At 48.0% G+C, this 15,703-nt stretch overlaps 1 protein-coding gene across 1 annotated transcript; it reads left to right on the top strand.

Annotated features, from left to right (window-relative positions):
• The first annotated feature begins 10,081 nt into the window (after positions 1-10,081).
• LOC119104690 (uncharacterized) lies at positions 10,082-15,317 on the top strand. Its single transcript, XM_037228408.1, has 4 exons — positions 10,082-10,086; positions 12,809-13,022; positions 13,568-13,668; positions 15,173-15,317. Exons 1-4 carry the CDS (start codon positions 10,082-10,084, stop codon positions 15,315-15,317), a joined length of 465 nt encoding a protein of 154 aa, XP_037084303.1.
• Positions 15,318-15,703: the final 386 nt, after the last annotated feature.

Raw genomic sequence — 15,703 nt, forward strand, 5'->3', positions numbered from 1 at the left:
ACCAGCGCCCGGCCGGGTGGCGGAGGTTGATTTCCCCCCTACGGTTTGTCGAACACAGATCAAAAGCAAACGCTCGCAGCAGCACGAAATTTTCAGTACCTGTTTATTCGGCATATTTAGCGTCTGTTTTTTTCCAATTAAGTGTTTTTTCCAAATTCCAACTCCATTTCCAAATCCAAATGCAGCAATTCCAAGTCGTGATTTAACAAGATCAGTGACATAGTTCAGGTCAAAAAGGTCAACATCTAAAAGAAAACTATGATCACACGTCACTTGTTCTGGGTCATTGACAATTGTTCAAGCTTCGCATAGCAATAGAAAATGATGGTAGCTAAAATTCGTTTATCTCATCTGTTCGGAAAATTGGAGGTCATTTTTATAAAAAATTATTTTATCCGAACTCTTTGAACGGATGGATTTCTGGGATCGGAGATCACACTAAGCAGTGCTTGTTGTGTGAGCCCTGAACCCTTACACCCGATCGCGCAATTCCATGTCAACGGCAGAATTTGGTGGCGAAAGCTTAATGTGCCGCAATGCTCGGCACGGTCCGCCCTGCCCTCTGACGTCAACTGACCTTCAGCGCGACCGCTGCCACCGGCCGCAAGCCATACCTGTCAAGGGCAAATAGCGAACGCCCCAAAGCGACTCGAACTCACCCCACCATGGGTGGGTGGATCGGAAAGGAGGCGCTCTAGCCAACTGAGCCACCGGGATGGACATTTATTTACATGAAGTCATGTAAATGTTTGCTATTTGTTCGTAAATATGCAGGTTTGTAGGCATCTTTGTGTGGTCTTAGTGTCGCATATGAGGAAAAGAATGCTACCTGACTTGCGCAACCATCATATGACCACAGAGGTCATGACTTTGGTCCACACCATTACTTATTTCTATGAGTACCTTCTGCAAAGCACATGCTCAGCTCAACATAGGCAGTTGTATCAGGTCAGTTTTATGAGGTAAGCTTGATCGCAGGATTCGAATCAACCGTTGAATTTTTTTAAAAGATATAATGGTAATGCATAACGAGGTCATAATAGGTCATGCAAGGTCATATGAGGTCATATGAGGTCAAGGTCAATGACCCATGTTACCAATAATGGAGGGGCTACATGAACGAGTGCGACGTGCGTAACCACCATGCTTATGTCATGTTTATGGAGCTGACGACGCCGTATTTCATGTACCCACGTACCCGTTTTCAGTTAATTATAAATGCGCTTCCAAACGTCGAAATGACTATGTACAATTTAGACAACAGCTGTACGATCCTCAGTACCTGTAGATGTCAAATACACTATTTGTGACCACAAAAAAATGTGGTACTGGCCACATAGACGTGGCTAGCACATTCATATTTGTATTTGGATGGGCTACACATTTGACCTGAGTTGGCCTCAGATTACCTCTAGGTTACCCTGAAATAGTAATGCCGTGTCTGGAATGCTTTTTCCTACAACTAAACATAATAAAATAAACTTAGTCAGAAGCACATAGTGAAGAAAAGCATCGTTCTTGCAGGCTTCTGGTAGATTAATTTTGAACGGTGATTTGGTCTGACCTGACCCACGTGAGGAACAGGCATATGCGGAATGAAGTCTCCACTATCTTAAGGCTTGTTTCTGTGCCCTCAACATGCGTCCTGACGCGTTAACACAGGCCTTAACTTCTTTCATCAAAACGACCGTTTTCGACCTATCGTGGCCCCTGGTGACCTCACATGTGACCTTAAGTAAAAAACTGGGATAGATTCTTCATGGTTTGACGAGACCCTAAAAACGGTATTTTTTTAAACGGTGTCTGGAAGTTGGAGATCCCAGGGGAAATAAACTTCCTCTCTCCCCCCCCCCCTCCCCACCTCGCCGGGGCGCGGTTATCTCAGACCCCTGGCCGGGCGCGGGTTAAGAAAGCTTTAAATGTTGCTGAACGTGCATCTGGTAGTCATTCCATTCATAGCATTTGATTGCTCAGAAGCGTAACGGTAAATGCGCGTAAAAACATTGGTTAGCAAAATAATTAGACTTGCACCGTGCAAGTCTTGTGTTTGATCCATGTGAATGGATTGCCTCTCATTTCAAGACCGTCCATGTGAATGCACCGCACTGGTCTGGAATATCCACAGGAGAAGCTGCCCCTGGATCGTGCACTTGATGTCGGCTGCGGCAGTGGACAGAACACCCGCTGCCTGGCGCCCCATTTCCGTTCCGTGCTTGCCACGGACATTAGCCCAGTGCAGATCAAGGAGGCGATCGCAAGAAACACCTTCATGAACATCGAATACCAGTGAGTGGAACAGAGTCGTGGAGGATCGTTTTGGGGTGTTTTTAGAGTCTGCGGTGGGTACTTCACATTCCAACGTTATTTCTCCAAAGAGCCCAGACACATCCAACTCGGACCCGATGGGAAGGGGCATGGGACATCGCCCCTCGCTTTTAGCCCCCTTGATCTTTTCGAGCCCCGAGGAGGCAAAATGTCGTCGTGAAGCCACGAGAACAAGAGGCCTCACTTAGAGATTACAAGTTTACTTACAAGATTCTTACTTACCAACTGTCACTGCCAGATGCTGAGACCCCATGTTAGAGGACGGCGTGGGACAGGGGACTATTTGCGTTGGTTGACCCGCGAAGGTTTTCCAGGATGGTTTTCAAACGGCGAGGCGTAGCCACGCCAAACTTCGCATACCTGTAGGTAATGAAAGAACAGATCTTATAGTGGCAAAAATAGATGCTAATTGACTTGTAACTTCACTTGGCTATGGTAGGTCAAGGTCGGTCGGTGGTTGTCGGCAGAGGTAATTTCCAGGGAATTATTCAATGTGATGCGACAACTGAGTGATAGGCCAAATCATACTTTTCTGAAATACTTTCAGAGGCAATAAAACGATTGAATTTTGACTTGCAAAAAGGTCTATTGATCTAGGCTCAGGTATAAAGGTAAGACAGAGGCCAAAACCAATCTCCTCTTTTAGTTCGAGAGCTTGTTGTTGGCGGTAGTTTTTGCTGAAATTTACTAATAATAGGAACCACAACAGACATGTTTCATAGCCTCTCAAGGGCCCAAAAAGGTCACTGACATAAAATGACCCAGGTCAAGATTTGCTTTTTAGAGGCATACCGTCTAGCGCAATCCTTGACGCTGATGAAAAGGGAATGTTTGACATTTGAAGATTTTGAAGCAAGCTTCAGATATGATGAAATGAGCTTATTTATAGCTATCGCCATACTTTGAAGACGAAAATTCTGCTCTAGATAACACCACCTCTCTGTTTATCAAATATGCCCTTCAATACGTCATTGCTCGATTACGTCAACGTACCTTGCACAGCATTGATTGAGAGCCGATCGACGGTCGTCATATCTAGAAATCGTGCTCGCAAACACTTAATATGAACGCCACGACAATCATATTTTATTGGCCTTGATTGCCGCGTGGCCAATGGGATGGCAGGGTTTGAATGACGTTATTGTGACATCATGGGTGCCTGGGTCACCTTGAAATAGTTTCCTCGAAAAGGTCTGCGCTTCTTCGCGGGTATGTAGCTCAGAAATTAAAAGGATTTAGATCTTGGGAAAGGTAGGGCTCTAAGCTGCAACGAATGATCTTTCAGATGGCTAATTCAGTTCAAAACCCCATACAAATGTGGAACACTCCCTATAAATGGCAAAATAGAGGCCACCAGGTATGATTTTAACCGCCTCAATCTTTTTAAGATAAGAGGTCACCGACCTTAAATCAAATTCAGGGACTTCTTGCTTAGAACAGGTATCGAGACTTAAGGTGAGGGCATGATGGTTTGACCTTGTTTGGCCTTATTTAAACCTAAGATCATAACCCATCGTCCTCAAATTGTGGCACGAGTAATTGTACCTGCAGGCCAAATTACCCTGTGAATTTTGTGCCTCTAGCTCTCTTGGTTTTGGGATCTCAGGGAGTCGGATTGACTTCTTCAATCGTACATCCGGGCGCGTGTTGACACGCGTTCGGGGGGGTTGACTTTCCTCTACAGTTTTTCAATCAAAGCTAAAAAACTAACGCTTGCAGTGCAAACATCTTTAGTAGCCATTTATCTTTTAATGAGACATCCTTTGTGCAAATTTCATGTCTTGATCTGACAAGGTCACTGACCTCGGTCAGGTCAAAGGAGCCAACTTCTGAAAGCTTTGACCATGCGTTACATGTTGTGCGTGATTTTCTTTTGCTCAAACTTACTTTGGAAATAAAAAATGATAGTACCTACAGATTGTATCTTTTGGATTTTCTAAGCTGGCAAGGTCAGTGACCTGAGGTTGTGTCAATGCTTCCTATTTTTCGTAAATAACGCAAATTTGTACATACATGAGTGTAGTTTTGGTGTTTGAATGTGAGGAAGGGCACTTAATCACAGGCGCCACCAGCAGATGACCACAAAGCACATGACATTAGCATAGACCATGACCTACCTCTATGGGTGCCTTCTGCGGAACCCATGCTGCTTAGAAAAGGTAGTTTTATTGGTTAATTTTAGGCGCAGAATCCGAATTTTTCGCAGAAAACATGTGATACTCTTATGCGTAATTAGATCGTAACAGCCCAGGTGAAAACCTGCAAGGTCATAACAGGTCATCCAAGGTCAACAACCTTCATTATCGGCACCGGAGAGGCTAGATGAATGAATACGACACATGTAAGCACCTCTATATCGTGTTTGTAGGGCTGATGGTGAATAATTACATGCACCAACGTGCCTGTTCCCGGTTTGTTACAAATACATTGCCAAACGTCGAAAGGACTGCGTATAAAGTACACAAGAACTATGCGATCTTTAGTACCTGTAGATGTACAGCACACTATTTCTGACCACAGAAAGCATTGCATTGGTCACTTAAGCCCGATAAGCACTCCATTTTTGCAATTGGATGGCTTATGAATACGACCAAAGTTGACCTCAGCTGAAATCTAGGTCAGCCCAAAACGGTGTTTTTCTGTAAAGAACAATTTTTTCCCGCAGCTGCACCTAATAAAACATACTTAGCAGCACATCGTGAAGACAAAAAGTGTCGTTCTTGAAGGCTGCTGGTAGACCAATTTTTGACGGTGACCTGACCTCACTTCACCCTTGTGGGAAATACAAATGTATATGAACTCACGTTTGTCAACATCGGAGGTTTCTAGGTCATGAACTTTGGGATCAACTAAGGTCAAACCTTAGGTTGGCGTCCAAGTTCCACAAGACCTCTTTGTGCAACCGGCGTGAGCATGCCTACCTGTTCTGAACCAAATGTCAACGATGTTCATTTAAGGTCAGTTACCTTGTTTAACCGGTCAGGGTGACCAAAAACCCACGAGACGGCTCCTGTTTGACATTCAAATAGGAGTAAGGGGCTCTGCTAGGTGGTGATTTCCTAAAAACAAAATGTTGACCCTGGGTCATTTTAGGTAATTGACCTAATCCGACCTTAAGAACGTCATCAAAACATGTCTGTTGTTGCGGTCCTGTCATGGATATATTGGAAACGACCACCAGAAACTACTCATAAAACAAGCTCTAGATTAAAAAACCATGTCAGTGTTGACCTCATTCTGGCCTTTACACCTGACTTTAGGTCAATGGAATTTGTTGACATTTAAAATTTCATTAGCTTGTTTCCTAAGAAATTTTTCCAGAGAGGTATGGCTTCGTCAAACACTCCGCTGTCGCAACAGGTTGAGCAATTTCCTGGAAATGACCTTCGCGAACAGCCACGGCCCGATTTTGACCTGCCGTAGTTTAGCGGGCTTACAAGGTACAACTATTTTTTTGCGCCAAAAAGTCATTCTGAAATCCTTCTGTAAAAACGTTCATGGAGGGGGTCAATTTGACCCTCACTAAGGCATGAGTGTTCAAATCCACAACATATGCATGACACGTAGTAATTAAAAATCAAGTTGTATATAGGTGGCCGATGTTTTGATAAGCGGTGCTAAGAATCACAAAATCTTGAGAGATGTGCAACTCCAGGCCAAACGGATCAAACCTGGTTAGTTTTCCTATTTTGTGGAGCAGATTTGGGGTTCTCCTGGGTTAGGTGAATGGCGGGCGCTGGTACCATTTCCTCTCATCTAGAAGGGCTGGATCCGCCCCTCACCGGGCGGCGGTGTCGTTGAGCTGTACAGTCCGATAAAGTTCATCTGGTGCTATTTGCATAAGTGCCCGAAACAGAATTTCCCGTTGAACTGTCATTACGATCCCAAGATGGTGACCAAAGACACAAAGTTCCACCGTGCGAAACTACTGCCGAGCAGCGTGGGAAAGGCGTTGAGCAGCCGAAGTGGCAAGCGCGGCGTGTAGCGTTAGGACCGCGCGGAGGCTCCCCTTGAGAGGACCCCTGTGATCAGGTGGCCTGGATCGAAAGCGCAAGCGGAAGGTGACCGTTCTGGACATCACGACGGGCTGCCTACGGGTCCCCGCCGCGAAGCACCGCTGGAACCTGAGTGCTTTATCGCGCCCTGGGGTCGGATGAGGTTCAAGAGAACCCAAATGGGGCTCGTCTCGAATGGGGAACGGCGCTGAAATGGAGGCGCTGAGCGCCTTCATCCGGCGCTGAGATGGAGCCCTATAACCGGCATGATCCGGCATAACCGGCGCTGAGATGGAGCCCTCGGTGACAGTTCTCGGACAGTGTTGTAGAGGACCTCTTGTCATACGACGCCACCTACTGAGGGCGTCTCGTCTTAATAGCTTGACATTCAACCTCGTCTCGTCTTGTCATACGACGCCACCTTCTGAGAGCGTCTCATCGTAACTGGATAACATCCAACCTCGTCTCGTCGTGTCATACGACGCCACCTTCTGAGGGCGTCTCATTATAACTGCATAACATTCAACCTCGTCTCGTCTTGTCATACGACGCCATCTACTGAGAGCATCTCGCACACGCGGTCAGCATACTTCGACGCTAGGAAAAGCGTGGCATCGCCATCAACTCGACAACGTTGAGGTTTGCGCGACAAGCAGTGGACTTCTGTGGCTATCACGCTGCGGAGCATGGATACACAATCGTCGGTGGCAATCTACAGGCGATTTTTGATTTTCCGAGGCCGGAATGCGTGAGTGATTTATGATCGTGTATGGGCTTGGCGGATTAGCCCAATGGATTCTCACCGGATTTCGCCACAGCTGCTCGGTCCTTCCGTGAACTGATGAAGCAGCACATCGTCAGGGCTGGATGGTACAGCACAGGAAACGTACCAAACATCAATGAGCCGCGGCCTGCACCGAGGTTCTTCGACTCGTGCATACCTACAGCGCTTCAGATGAACGCCCCCGAACCCGTGTGCTGCAGTTTACACTGCAGCATCTGCACGGGGATCCTTAGAAGATGGTAGTGTTGCTCCCTTGTCTAGATCGTCAGAGTCTTGATGACATGAATCGTGATCATCGCTGTACGGTGATCGAGTTAAGGCACATGGCGTGCCTTGGAGCGAGCTGGAGATGCCCTGTTGTCATTTCTTCAAGTAGCTCTCGTACTTCAAGCAGCTCTCGGAAACTGAGAACCCGTGGCTACAGCGTCTGTGCGAGACGCTCGCATAGTACACCTTTACAGTCACTCGGCTGAAAAGAACGACCCATTGCATCTTAGACGCCCTACTTCGTGCTCACGTTTGCGACTCGAGGCCAAAGGACAAAGCCGCTAAGGTATCGGGCACCCTGCACGCGACCGTGGTCACTACTCCGATCATATCTTTTATCGACGCTTGGATGACCGCCAAAATATTATACCTAGCTTTTTTGACAAGGGGTTTTTGAAAAATACAAGAAATATCAAACTGTAAGCCAAGCAATGGGATGCACTTTTTAGTGTCTGAAATATATCAGAACAGTAAATCGTCCAAGACCGTATAATGAGCGGCCATTTCAGCAGATTTGAGACTTTTCTTATCCGAAACGGCATCACGAATCATTGATATCTCTCTCTCTCTCTCTCTCTCTCTCTCTCTCTCTCTCTCTCTCTCTCTCTCTCTCTCTCTCTCTCTCTCTCTCTCTCTCTCTCTCTCTCTCTCTCTCTCTCTCTCTCTCTCTCTCTCTCTCTCTCTCTCTCTCTATATATATATATATATATATGCATATATATATATATATATATATATATATATATATATATATATATATATATATGCATGTATATACATATATATATATATATATATATATATCATCTTAAAGGCTCTTGTGATCGGGACTGCTCGAAATTTTTCTCGAAGGTTTTCCTCATAATATGCTCCTGGTCACTTCACTGAGGAGTTCAGTGACACACTAGGTATCTGGTCAGACTCTATGATATGTACGTATGACGGTGGTTCGAGACATGAGAGTGTATCAGTGACTATGGGTTGCTTGCCAGAGACATTCTGTGCCTCACAACCATGCCCACCGAAAGAAGTGTGTAACGTTGGATTCTCGTATTTCTCAATTCATTGGCAAAAATATGTCTTCGGGGTTTGAGGTCTGAGCTAAGAAGCTAATGTCTCATTTTTGGAATGCTGTAAACAAAAGCGTATCGAGATTTTTCGATGGCAGGCCACCGTTGTTGTGTGGAAGTTAATTGATGTGAGCAACATTGGACCACGTTTTTGCCGTGCTCCATGTCACGTACGAGGGCAGTACCAACGGCGTTGTTTGATGCATCTGTGTAAAGCTTGCATGGTTTTGAAGTGTCTCGTTAAGCCGCTCCAGGAGCTTTGATGAGAGCGTCCAAAAGACTTTCAAACGTGGTTTGACTTGTGTCTCTTCAATAAAAGCGGTAGTTCTCCTTAATAGCTCCGTGAGGGGTTTTGCGATTTTAGCGAGACTTGGACTGAAGCGGTGACAATGCGAGCGCAGGCCAATGAAAAAACGAACACCTTTTACATCCGTGAGAAAATCCAGGCGTCTGAGCTCTTCTCCGTTAATAGGTTATGGTATTATAAGACTGGGCGAGACCATAGCACCTGAATATTTGTCATCCCGTTTCACAAACTCGTGTTGCGACTTCTTGGGCGGCCCCATGCAAGCCCTTCGCAAGCGTTCAAACAATTTGTCGATGTGGCTGAGATGCTCTTTAATGGTCATTTGAAGAAACAAAATAATTATATCATGAGCATACGTAGTTGTAAACCCATGTATGTCTGCTAACGCTGTGTTCAGGATCTAAGTAAGCATTCCAGAGTCTCGGAAACAGGCGACAGCAAATTTGTCGATAGTCAGCATCCACAGCAAGTCACCAATAACCACGTTTTAGGTCCAAACTGGTAAAACAATGACAGCCTCCAAGGGAGACAGGGATGTTAACGATGCGAAGGAAGGAATTTTTCACGGCCGTTGGGTTTAGTCTTTTGTAATTTGCACAGTATCTCTTTTCTTTGAACTTTTTTGTTAATTATAACCGGGGAACGAAACCAATAGCTTTGGCTGGATTGAACGATTCCATGCATTAAAAATTCAGCCATATGGACGTTTTCCAACCGCCTCTGGCTGAAAGAAACCTGCAGGGATTTTGTTTTATTGGGAGGGATGGTCCTTGGAATGAAGTTTCGGCGTTGCTAAGTTTGCAGTCCAATATACAAGCCACTTTTGGCAAATATGTTCGAGTGTCTATCCCGTAAGTCCAGAAACAGCTGCCTTTGATTGTTCGGAATGTGTTGGAGATCAGCATTTTGAATTTCTGAATTAAGAACCAGAGCTGCTGTTATGTTTCCAGAGTCATGCAACCAGTTTCATAAAGAGAGGATGGCGTACAATTGTGGCATACGAGTAACTTCTCAAGTTTTCACTCTGATTTCAGCTGCATCAAGTAAACAGAAATTATGCACTCCTACACCCGTAAAATTTATACTATTTACTATAAAATCTGAGGTAAGGAGTTACTCCGTGCTTCATCGAACATCAAATGGTTTTGCAAACGCAGCTCATTTGACCATGGGGTAGACATTCGCTCTGAAACTGAAGTAAAATAAACAATGCTCTGCCCCGTCGTAAAATCAGCAGTGCTGGCGATGAAGGTGCCGGCGTGCGGCAGTAAGAAAGCGGAGGAACAGGCCATTTATACCTAGTAGTGAGAATTTTATACCTTTTATTACCAACATGCAGTGCGAAATTGTTGAGCTATGAAGCGATGTCAACAAATCAAAATGACGCCGGAATGACTTCGGACAGCCAGGATAAGTAGAAACTTCTTGTTATGAAACTAGCTTCTGGTTTATTTTGAAGCTGTTCATTTCTTATTCTCCCAGGATTCCGACAATACATCTTGCATGTCAGACTTGCAAAGTATAGCCATCAGGCCAGCAAAACATGTTTTCTGGTTGCCATGTTTACCAGAGCGATTGGAAAGCGTTCATTTTTATTCGTACACCAGTGTTCGTCAGAAAATACATGGTTCCTCAGTAAGATGCGGAGCGCTACTCAACGGGCGTATTACGCCAGTTTCCTCTATAGGCTGTACAGGATTGATGCAGCATTGCAATGCGATGTAAGGTTGCGCAAGAGGTCCGAGCTATAATGCCGCTAATTGACACGCCTAATGCTGAGGGCGTAGGGGAATCGTGCTTGTTATTCCCGAGCCTGCCTCCACCCCAGCTCCTTCTGACAACATCTTGCTCGGCTTATGATTTATTCATTAATCAACCCTCCGCCTCGTCGGCCGGCCAAGCGTGGACACAATAATGCCCGCGGTCCCTTCTGACCGGCTCACGACAGCTGCGGTTCGTAACTAGCAGCGCTTCAGCCCGAACCAGCTCGCCGGCCCGCCGCGGTGCGTATCCACCAAACTATCGGCTGCGCGCCTGGCGCACAGCCAAGGCTAGAAGACGGATGCAGCGATGCGGTTATGGATCTTGTACGTTGTCCCACTAAGGCGAATGTGACGGGAACGGCTGAAGGAGTAGCGGCAAGTGGCCGACGGGTGACAGAGACCGGCAACAGACTTACTGCCACTCAGAGGTGTCAATTGTTGTAAGTTATTGGGGGGGGGGGGGCCGAACCGAAGGCCCGACAACCTAACCCCGCCCACACTTTTCTCGCAGGATTTAGTCCGCTTTTTATTAAACGAAATCTATGTTTTTAATCTTGAGATAACTTATAAAAGTATTTAATTTAAACAATACAGAAGTCACGCAGAGTTGGATTCAGGAAGCAGGCACTGAACGCACGCGTCTTTTCTGATCGGCACGTGAAGGCGCCCGTTTAGACGCCACCTTGCCACCAAGGGCGCCGATGGTGCTCTTCTATGGCGGTCAGAGGAGGCGGCGTGCATTAAGAAATCTCACCACACGATTTGTATTCTCATCACAAAAGAACACAAATCGACACGCGTGCTGTCATAGTCCGCGGGGACCGGCGGAGCTGCGTGTGTGACGCGACTCGCTAGGAAGTAGACAGGCTACGTGTTTGCACGCAGGCCGGCTGCATTTAAGGGCTTTTAGGAATGTGGCGATGGTTTGCAAGTGCTTTTGAACTGGGACTGTACACTTCCAGCTCGGTTTTCCGTGACTACTGCTGCTATGTTTTCGCAACACTTGATATGGAGAAAATTTTGAAGAGTTGCGGTAGCATAGTGAAGCGCCAAACCTCATAGAAGACCAAAAAATTGTCCCGCGCTTCTGGAGATGCTGTAACACCCTGCACTGTTGAGCACTGCTCACTGGTTACGCCCGGGCGTCTAGCATGCTGCTCTGATAGCGACACTTCCTGCCGACGCTCTGCCTGGCTCTCATTTTGTTGTACCACAAGTCTGCGAGTTAGCGGACTTTTCCTACGTGAGCGGTTGCTACTATAGCAGACTCTAGAGAGATTTGAGCGCCATTGTCAACATGGGTATCCGGGAAACTTTGACAAACAAATGCATATGTTGAGAGCGAAGCTTCGAGCACACCAGGCGACATATTCGTCGCCTTCGAAGATTTGTTTGTCTCCTACGAGATAGTGAAGCTTCAAATGCCTCTGTGTCCGACGTCAGGATAGTGTCAGTGATAGTTGTCCTCGAGACTGCTTTCGGGGCTGCAAGCAAAGTTCTGGTGAAACGCTCAGCCTCTTCGATCCTCATCTGGCGTCATTGATTATTGGCGTTTACTCTGACAGTGACCTGCAGCCCTCGGAGCTGTTGAGAGGACAGCTATTCTACAATGTCCTTCAGTGGACATCGGATTACCTGGGACGTCACCTGCGATAGACTAGTGAGGTTCACGGCATCAACGTTCGTGGAGAAATCACTGACTGAGAAGGAGAAGCTCGGTGGCAATGAAGGAGCATCATCAGCTTAATCGCTTTACTAAGCGTTCCAGTCTGCTGGTACTGGCAGCGGACGCTTCTTAAGTCTACAGTCTACAGTCTACTGGTACTGGCAGGGACGCTTCCAAATCCATTCCACTGATCGGAGGAGAATCTTCCCCACCCGATGATGATGCTCGAGGACAAGACTCGTCGCGCAAGAACGGGGGCTTCTGGAACGACAACGACAGTAACAACTACAACAACAGCAACAGCGGCAGCTGCCATTAGAATGTGATCAGTGCTGGCTGGTCATTCATTACACGCGTCGCTCTGTGAGATGCTGTCGAATGTAAAACCACTTCAGCGGAACTCTCCCTACCGTTTAAGCGTCGCCGCTACTACACGGTTCCCGCTGTCAACGAGTCCTTCCTTCACTCGCTTCCGTTCGCCAGCGAGTCACTTCTGCCTTTTCCCCACCGTCAAGCAGTCCAATTCTAACTCGTTCTTATTCGGTTCCTGACGTCATGGAATCCCCGTTCAGCCTCACTCCCTGGCATCATGAAATCTCTGTCTGTTCGATTTCTCTCTGCGTGTCGCCAGGGTATCTGCCGCCGAGGAGATCCAGGGGCCGGCCGAGTCCGTGCAGTTGGTCACCGCCTGCACATGCTGCCCCTATTTCGACATCCCCCGCTTCTTCGCGGAGGCCGACCGCGTGCTTGTGCCAGCTGGAATTCTTGCAATCTACAGCTTCACCGTGCCCAAGGTGTACCACAACGGCGTGTTCTCGACTGAGCTTACTAACATTTGGTTGCAGGTGAGTTGTAGTTGCCGGGGAGCCGTGCGCTGAACTTGGAGCTCTTACTACCTTGAACGTGAAGGCGAGTCACGGTCTGGCTGGTTCTTCGAATGTGTAGCGCAGCGAAGTCTTCCGTCCCCGTAGAATGAACTCGGTTTGCGAGGAAGCGTTGTAATTTCCTGGCGCGTGTGCAGCGCGAAGTCTGAGAACTCACGTGGAGTAGGAAGTCTTATAGCACCATTGTCTGGTTCTGGGAGTCGTCCGATCTTTTGAGTGTGTGGTGTTGTGTGTGTGTGTGTGTGTGTGTGTGTGTGTGTGTGTGTTGTGTGTGTGTGTGTGTGTGTGTGTGTGTGTGTGTGTGTGTGTGTGTGTGCGTGTGTGTGTGTGTGTGTGTGTGTGTGTGTGTGTGTGTGTGTGTGCGTGTGCGTGTGCGTGTGCGTGTGTGTGTGCGTGTGCCTGTGCGTGGGCGTGTGGGTGTGGGTGTGGTTGTGGGTGTGGGTGGGTGGGTGGGTGGGTGGGTGTGGGTGTGGGTGTGTTGTGATCTGCCGTGTTGTGTACGACAGGCTTACAAGGTATTTGCCTGCGGCTGGAGCCCCGTTCGGAAGGATGTGGAGGACGGGTACAGGGACCCACGCTTCCGGCTCCCCTTCCCGGGCGAAGTCAGGTGGGTCTCGGCCGTCCGCCGGCTAACAGCCCCATGAGGGTCGGCGGGATGCATCGTGTGCCAGCGCCAGCACGAGCGGGGCGCCGCCGGGTCGGGGTAGTGCTGCCCTGTGTGGGATGGTGCCAAAGTGAACCGCAATGTGGGACCGTCGCGGTGGTGCACAGATGTCACGTGTCATTTCGGATCTGTGTAGTACACGTGACCAGCCAATGAACACGATGAACTCTCCAAAGCAGTGCTAAAGCTGCATGAGGATGTTTGCGTGTTTATGTGTGGGTATTTTCTTGCTTTTGGTGAAGCGTGCTCAGGTACGCACATTTTGATTTGCTTTGAAGCAATCATTGGAGCAAAATCCATCCACCCAAATTATATCTTGCCTTATGCTTAAAATCGTCCATATTCCAATTTTCCAAGAAACATGTGCAGTCATAAAGGATACCTTTGGGTTTCCTGATTACCTTGCCTGAGACTGTTCGTGTCAGGTGTGGCAGCTGTGGTGTATTGATTATGTCATGCAAGATAACCTAACCTATCCGCTATGTACAACGGAGGCAGAACAAAAGAGAGAACAGGGCGTTTGCACCGCACGCGCGACGTGAAACCCACACAGATTTGGAACACACGACAGTGGAACCCACCAGATCAATCTATGAGTTGGCGTCCCTCATTGGCGCCCTCACTTTCCGTAACTGTGCCGGTCCTCTGATAGGCAATATAAGTAGGTAATGCCTATATGTAGGATAAGTAATACCCATATGTAGAAAAGGTAATACCTAATAATAGGATAGGTAATGCTACTCGCGAAAAATGATGTTGAATTACAACTCCGTATTCGCGGTACACTGCATGAATGTCCCTGCTGGCGGGCAATACGGTTTCATATTTTAACCAGCAATGTTGGTGGTTAAAGTAAAGTTTGTTTGGCATGCAGTCTCGCTGAGATTGCCCCTGCGGATCATGAGAACACAGACACATCCTGTCCTGGATGCGCCTGCTTCCTTGTCAGGTATACGGACATTGTGGCTGCTAAAGACCACTCTGAGGCTGGCCAGCCTCAGAGTGTATTTATGACGGCAATTTCTGCTGAGGATGTCACGACACTGAAGTATTAACGGCCACCTGAGCGGACGCAGCCACTGGTTATCTACTTGTAAATTAAATTTCACGTAGCGGGTCTCTACTTGTATCGTAATGTTCGACGCCGTGAAGAAAGTTACGAAAGTGACGGCTTAAGTTCCTCGTGTATTACGTTGTTGCATTATGCTCTGTCTAGTGTTGAGTGGTCTCTCCATGTGTCGATTCTCTCTCCTACCACCTCTTCGGATCCAGATTTCTCCCTCCACCACCGCGACCCACGCGTCTTTTCCCACGGCTTCGCCTGCGTCCTCTAAGGTCACCGGGCTCAGCATCCCACGTCTGGCCGGCTCTCTGACCCCGCCCTGCCGCCGTGACCCCGCACCGCGCGGCCGACGCACCCTGACTCTGACCCTGACCGCGGCCGCAGGGACGAGGGCCACTACCAGGATCAAACGCTGACGTTGGACGGCGTGCTGGCCTACATCAAGACCTTTGGTTGTTATCAGAAAATGGTGCGCCGCTGCGGTGCCAAGCGGGGCGAGGCCTTGCTTCAGCAGACAAAGGAACGGTGAGCGGTGTCTTGCTGCAGCAGACAAAGGAACGGTGAGCGGTGTCTTGCTGCAGCAGACAAAGGAACGGTGGGCGGTGTCTTGCTGCAGCAGACAAAGGAACGGTGGGCGGTGTCTTGCTGCAGCAGACAAAGGAACGGTGGGCGGTGTCTTGCTGCAGCAGACAAAAGAACGGTGGGAGGTGTCTTGCTGCAGCAGATCCAGATCCAGATCCAGTTCAGGTCCACAGTAGAACGGTGGACGGTGTCTTGCTGCGGCAGACCAAGGAACGGTGAGTGGCGTCTTGCTGCGGCAGACCAAGGAACGGTGGGCGGTGTCTTGCTGCGGCAGACCAAGGAACGGTGGGCGGTGTCTTGCTGCGGCAGACAAGGGAACGATGAGTGGCGTCT

This window comes from Pollicipes pollicipes, unplaced genomic scaffold, assembly GCF_011947565.3.
Source record: "Pollicipes pollicipes isolate AB1234 unplaced genomic scaffold, Ppol_2.1 Scaffold_6052;HRSCAF=7182_pilon_pilon_pilon, whole genome shotgun sequence".
Classification (NCBI taxonomy): Eukaryota; Metazoa; Arthropoda; class Thecostraca; order Pollicipedomorpha; family Pollicipedidae; genus Pollicipes; species Pollicipes pollicipes.

Coding starts and splice junctions, on each gene's coding strand:
- LOC119104690 (XM_037228408.1), top strand. Junction 13,023..13,567: donor TTACTAACATTTGGTTGCAG/GTGAGTTGTAGT, acceptor TGTGTACGACAG/GCTTACAAGGTATTTGCCTG. Junction 13,669..15,172: donor CCCTTCCCGGGCGAAGTCAG/GTGGGTCTCGGC, acceptor CCGCGGCCGCAG/GGACGAGGGCCACTACCAGG.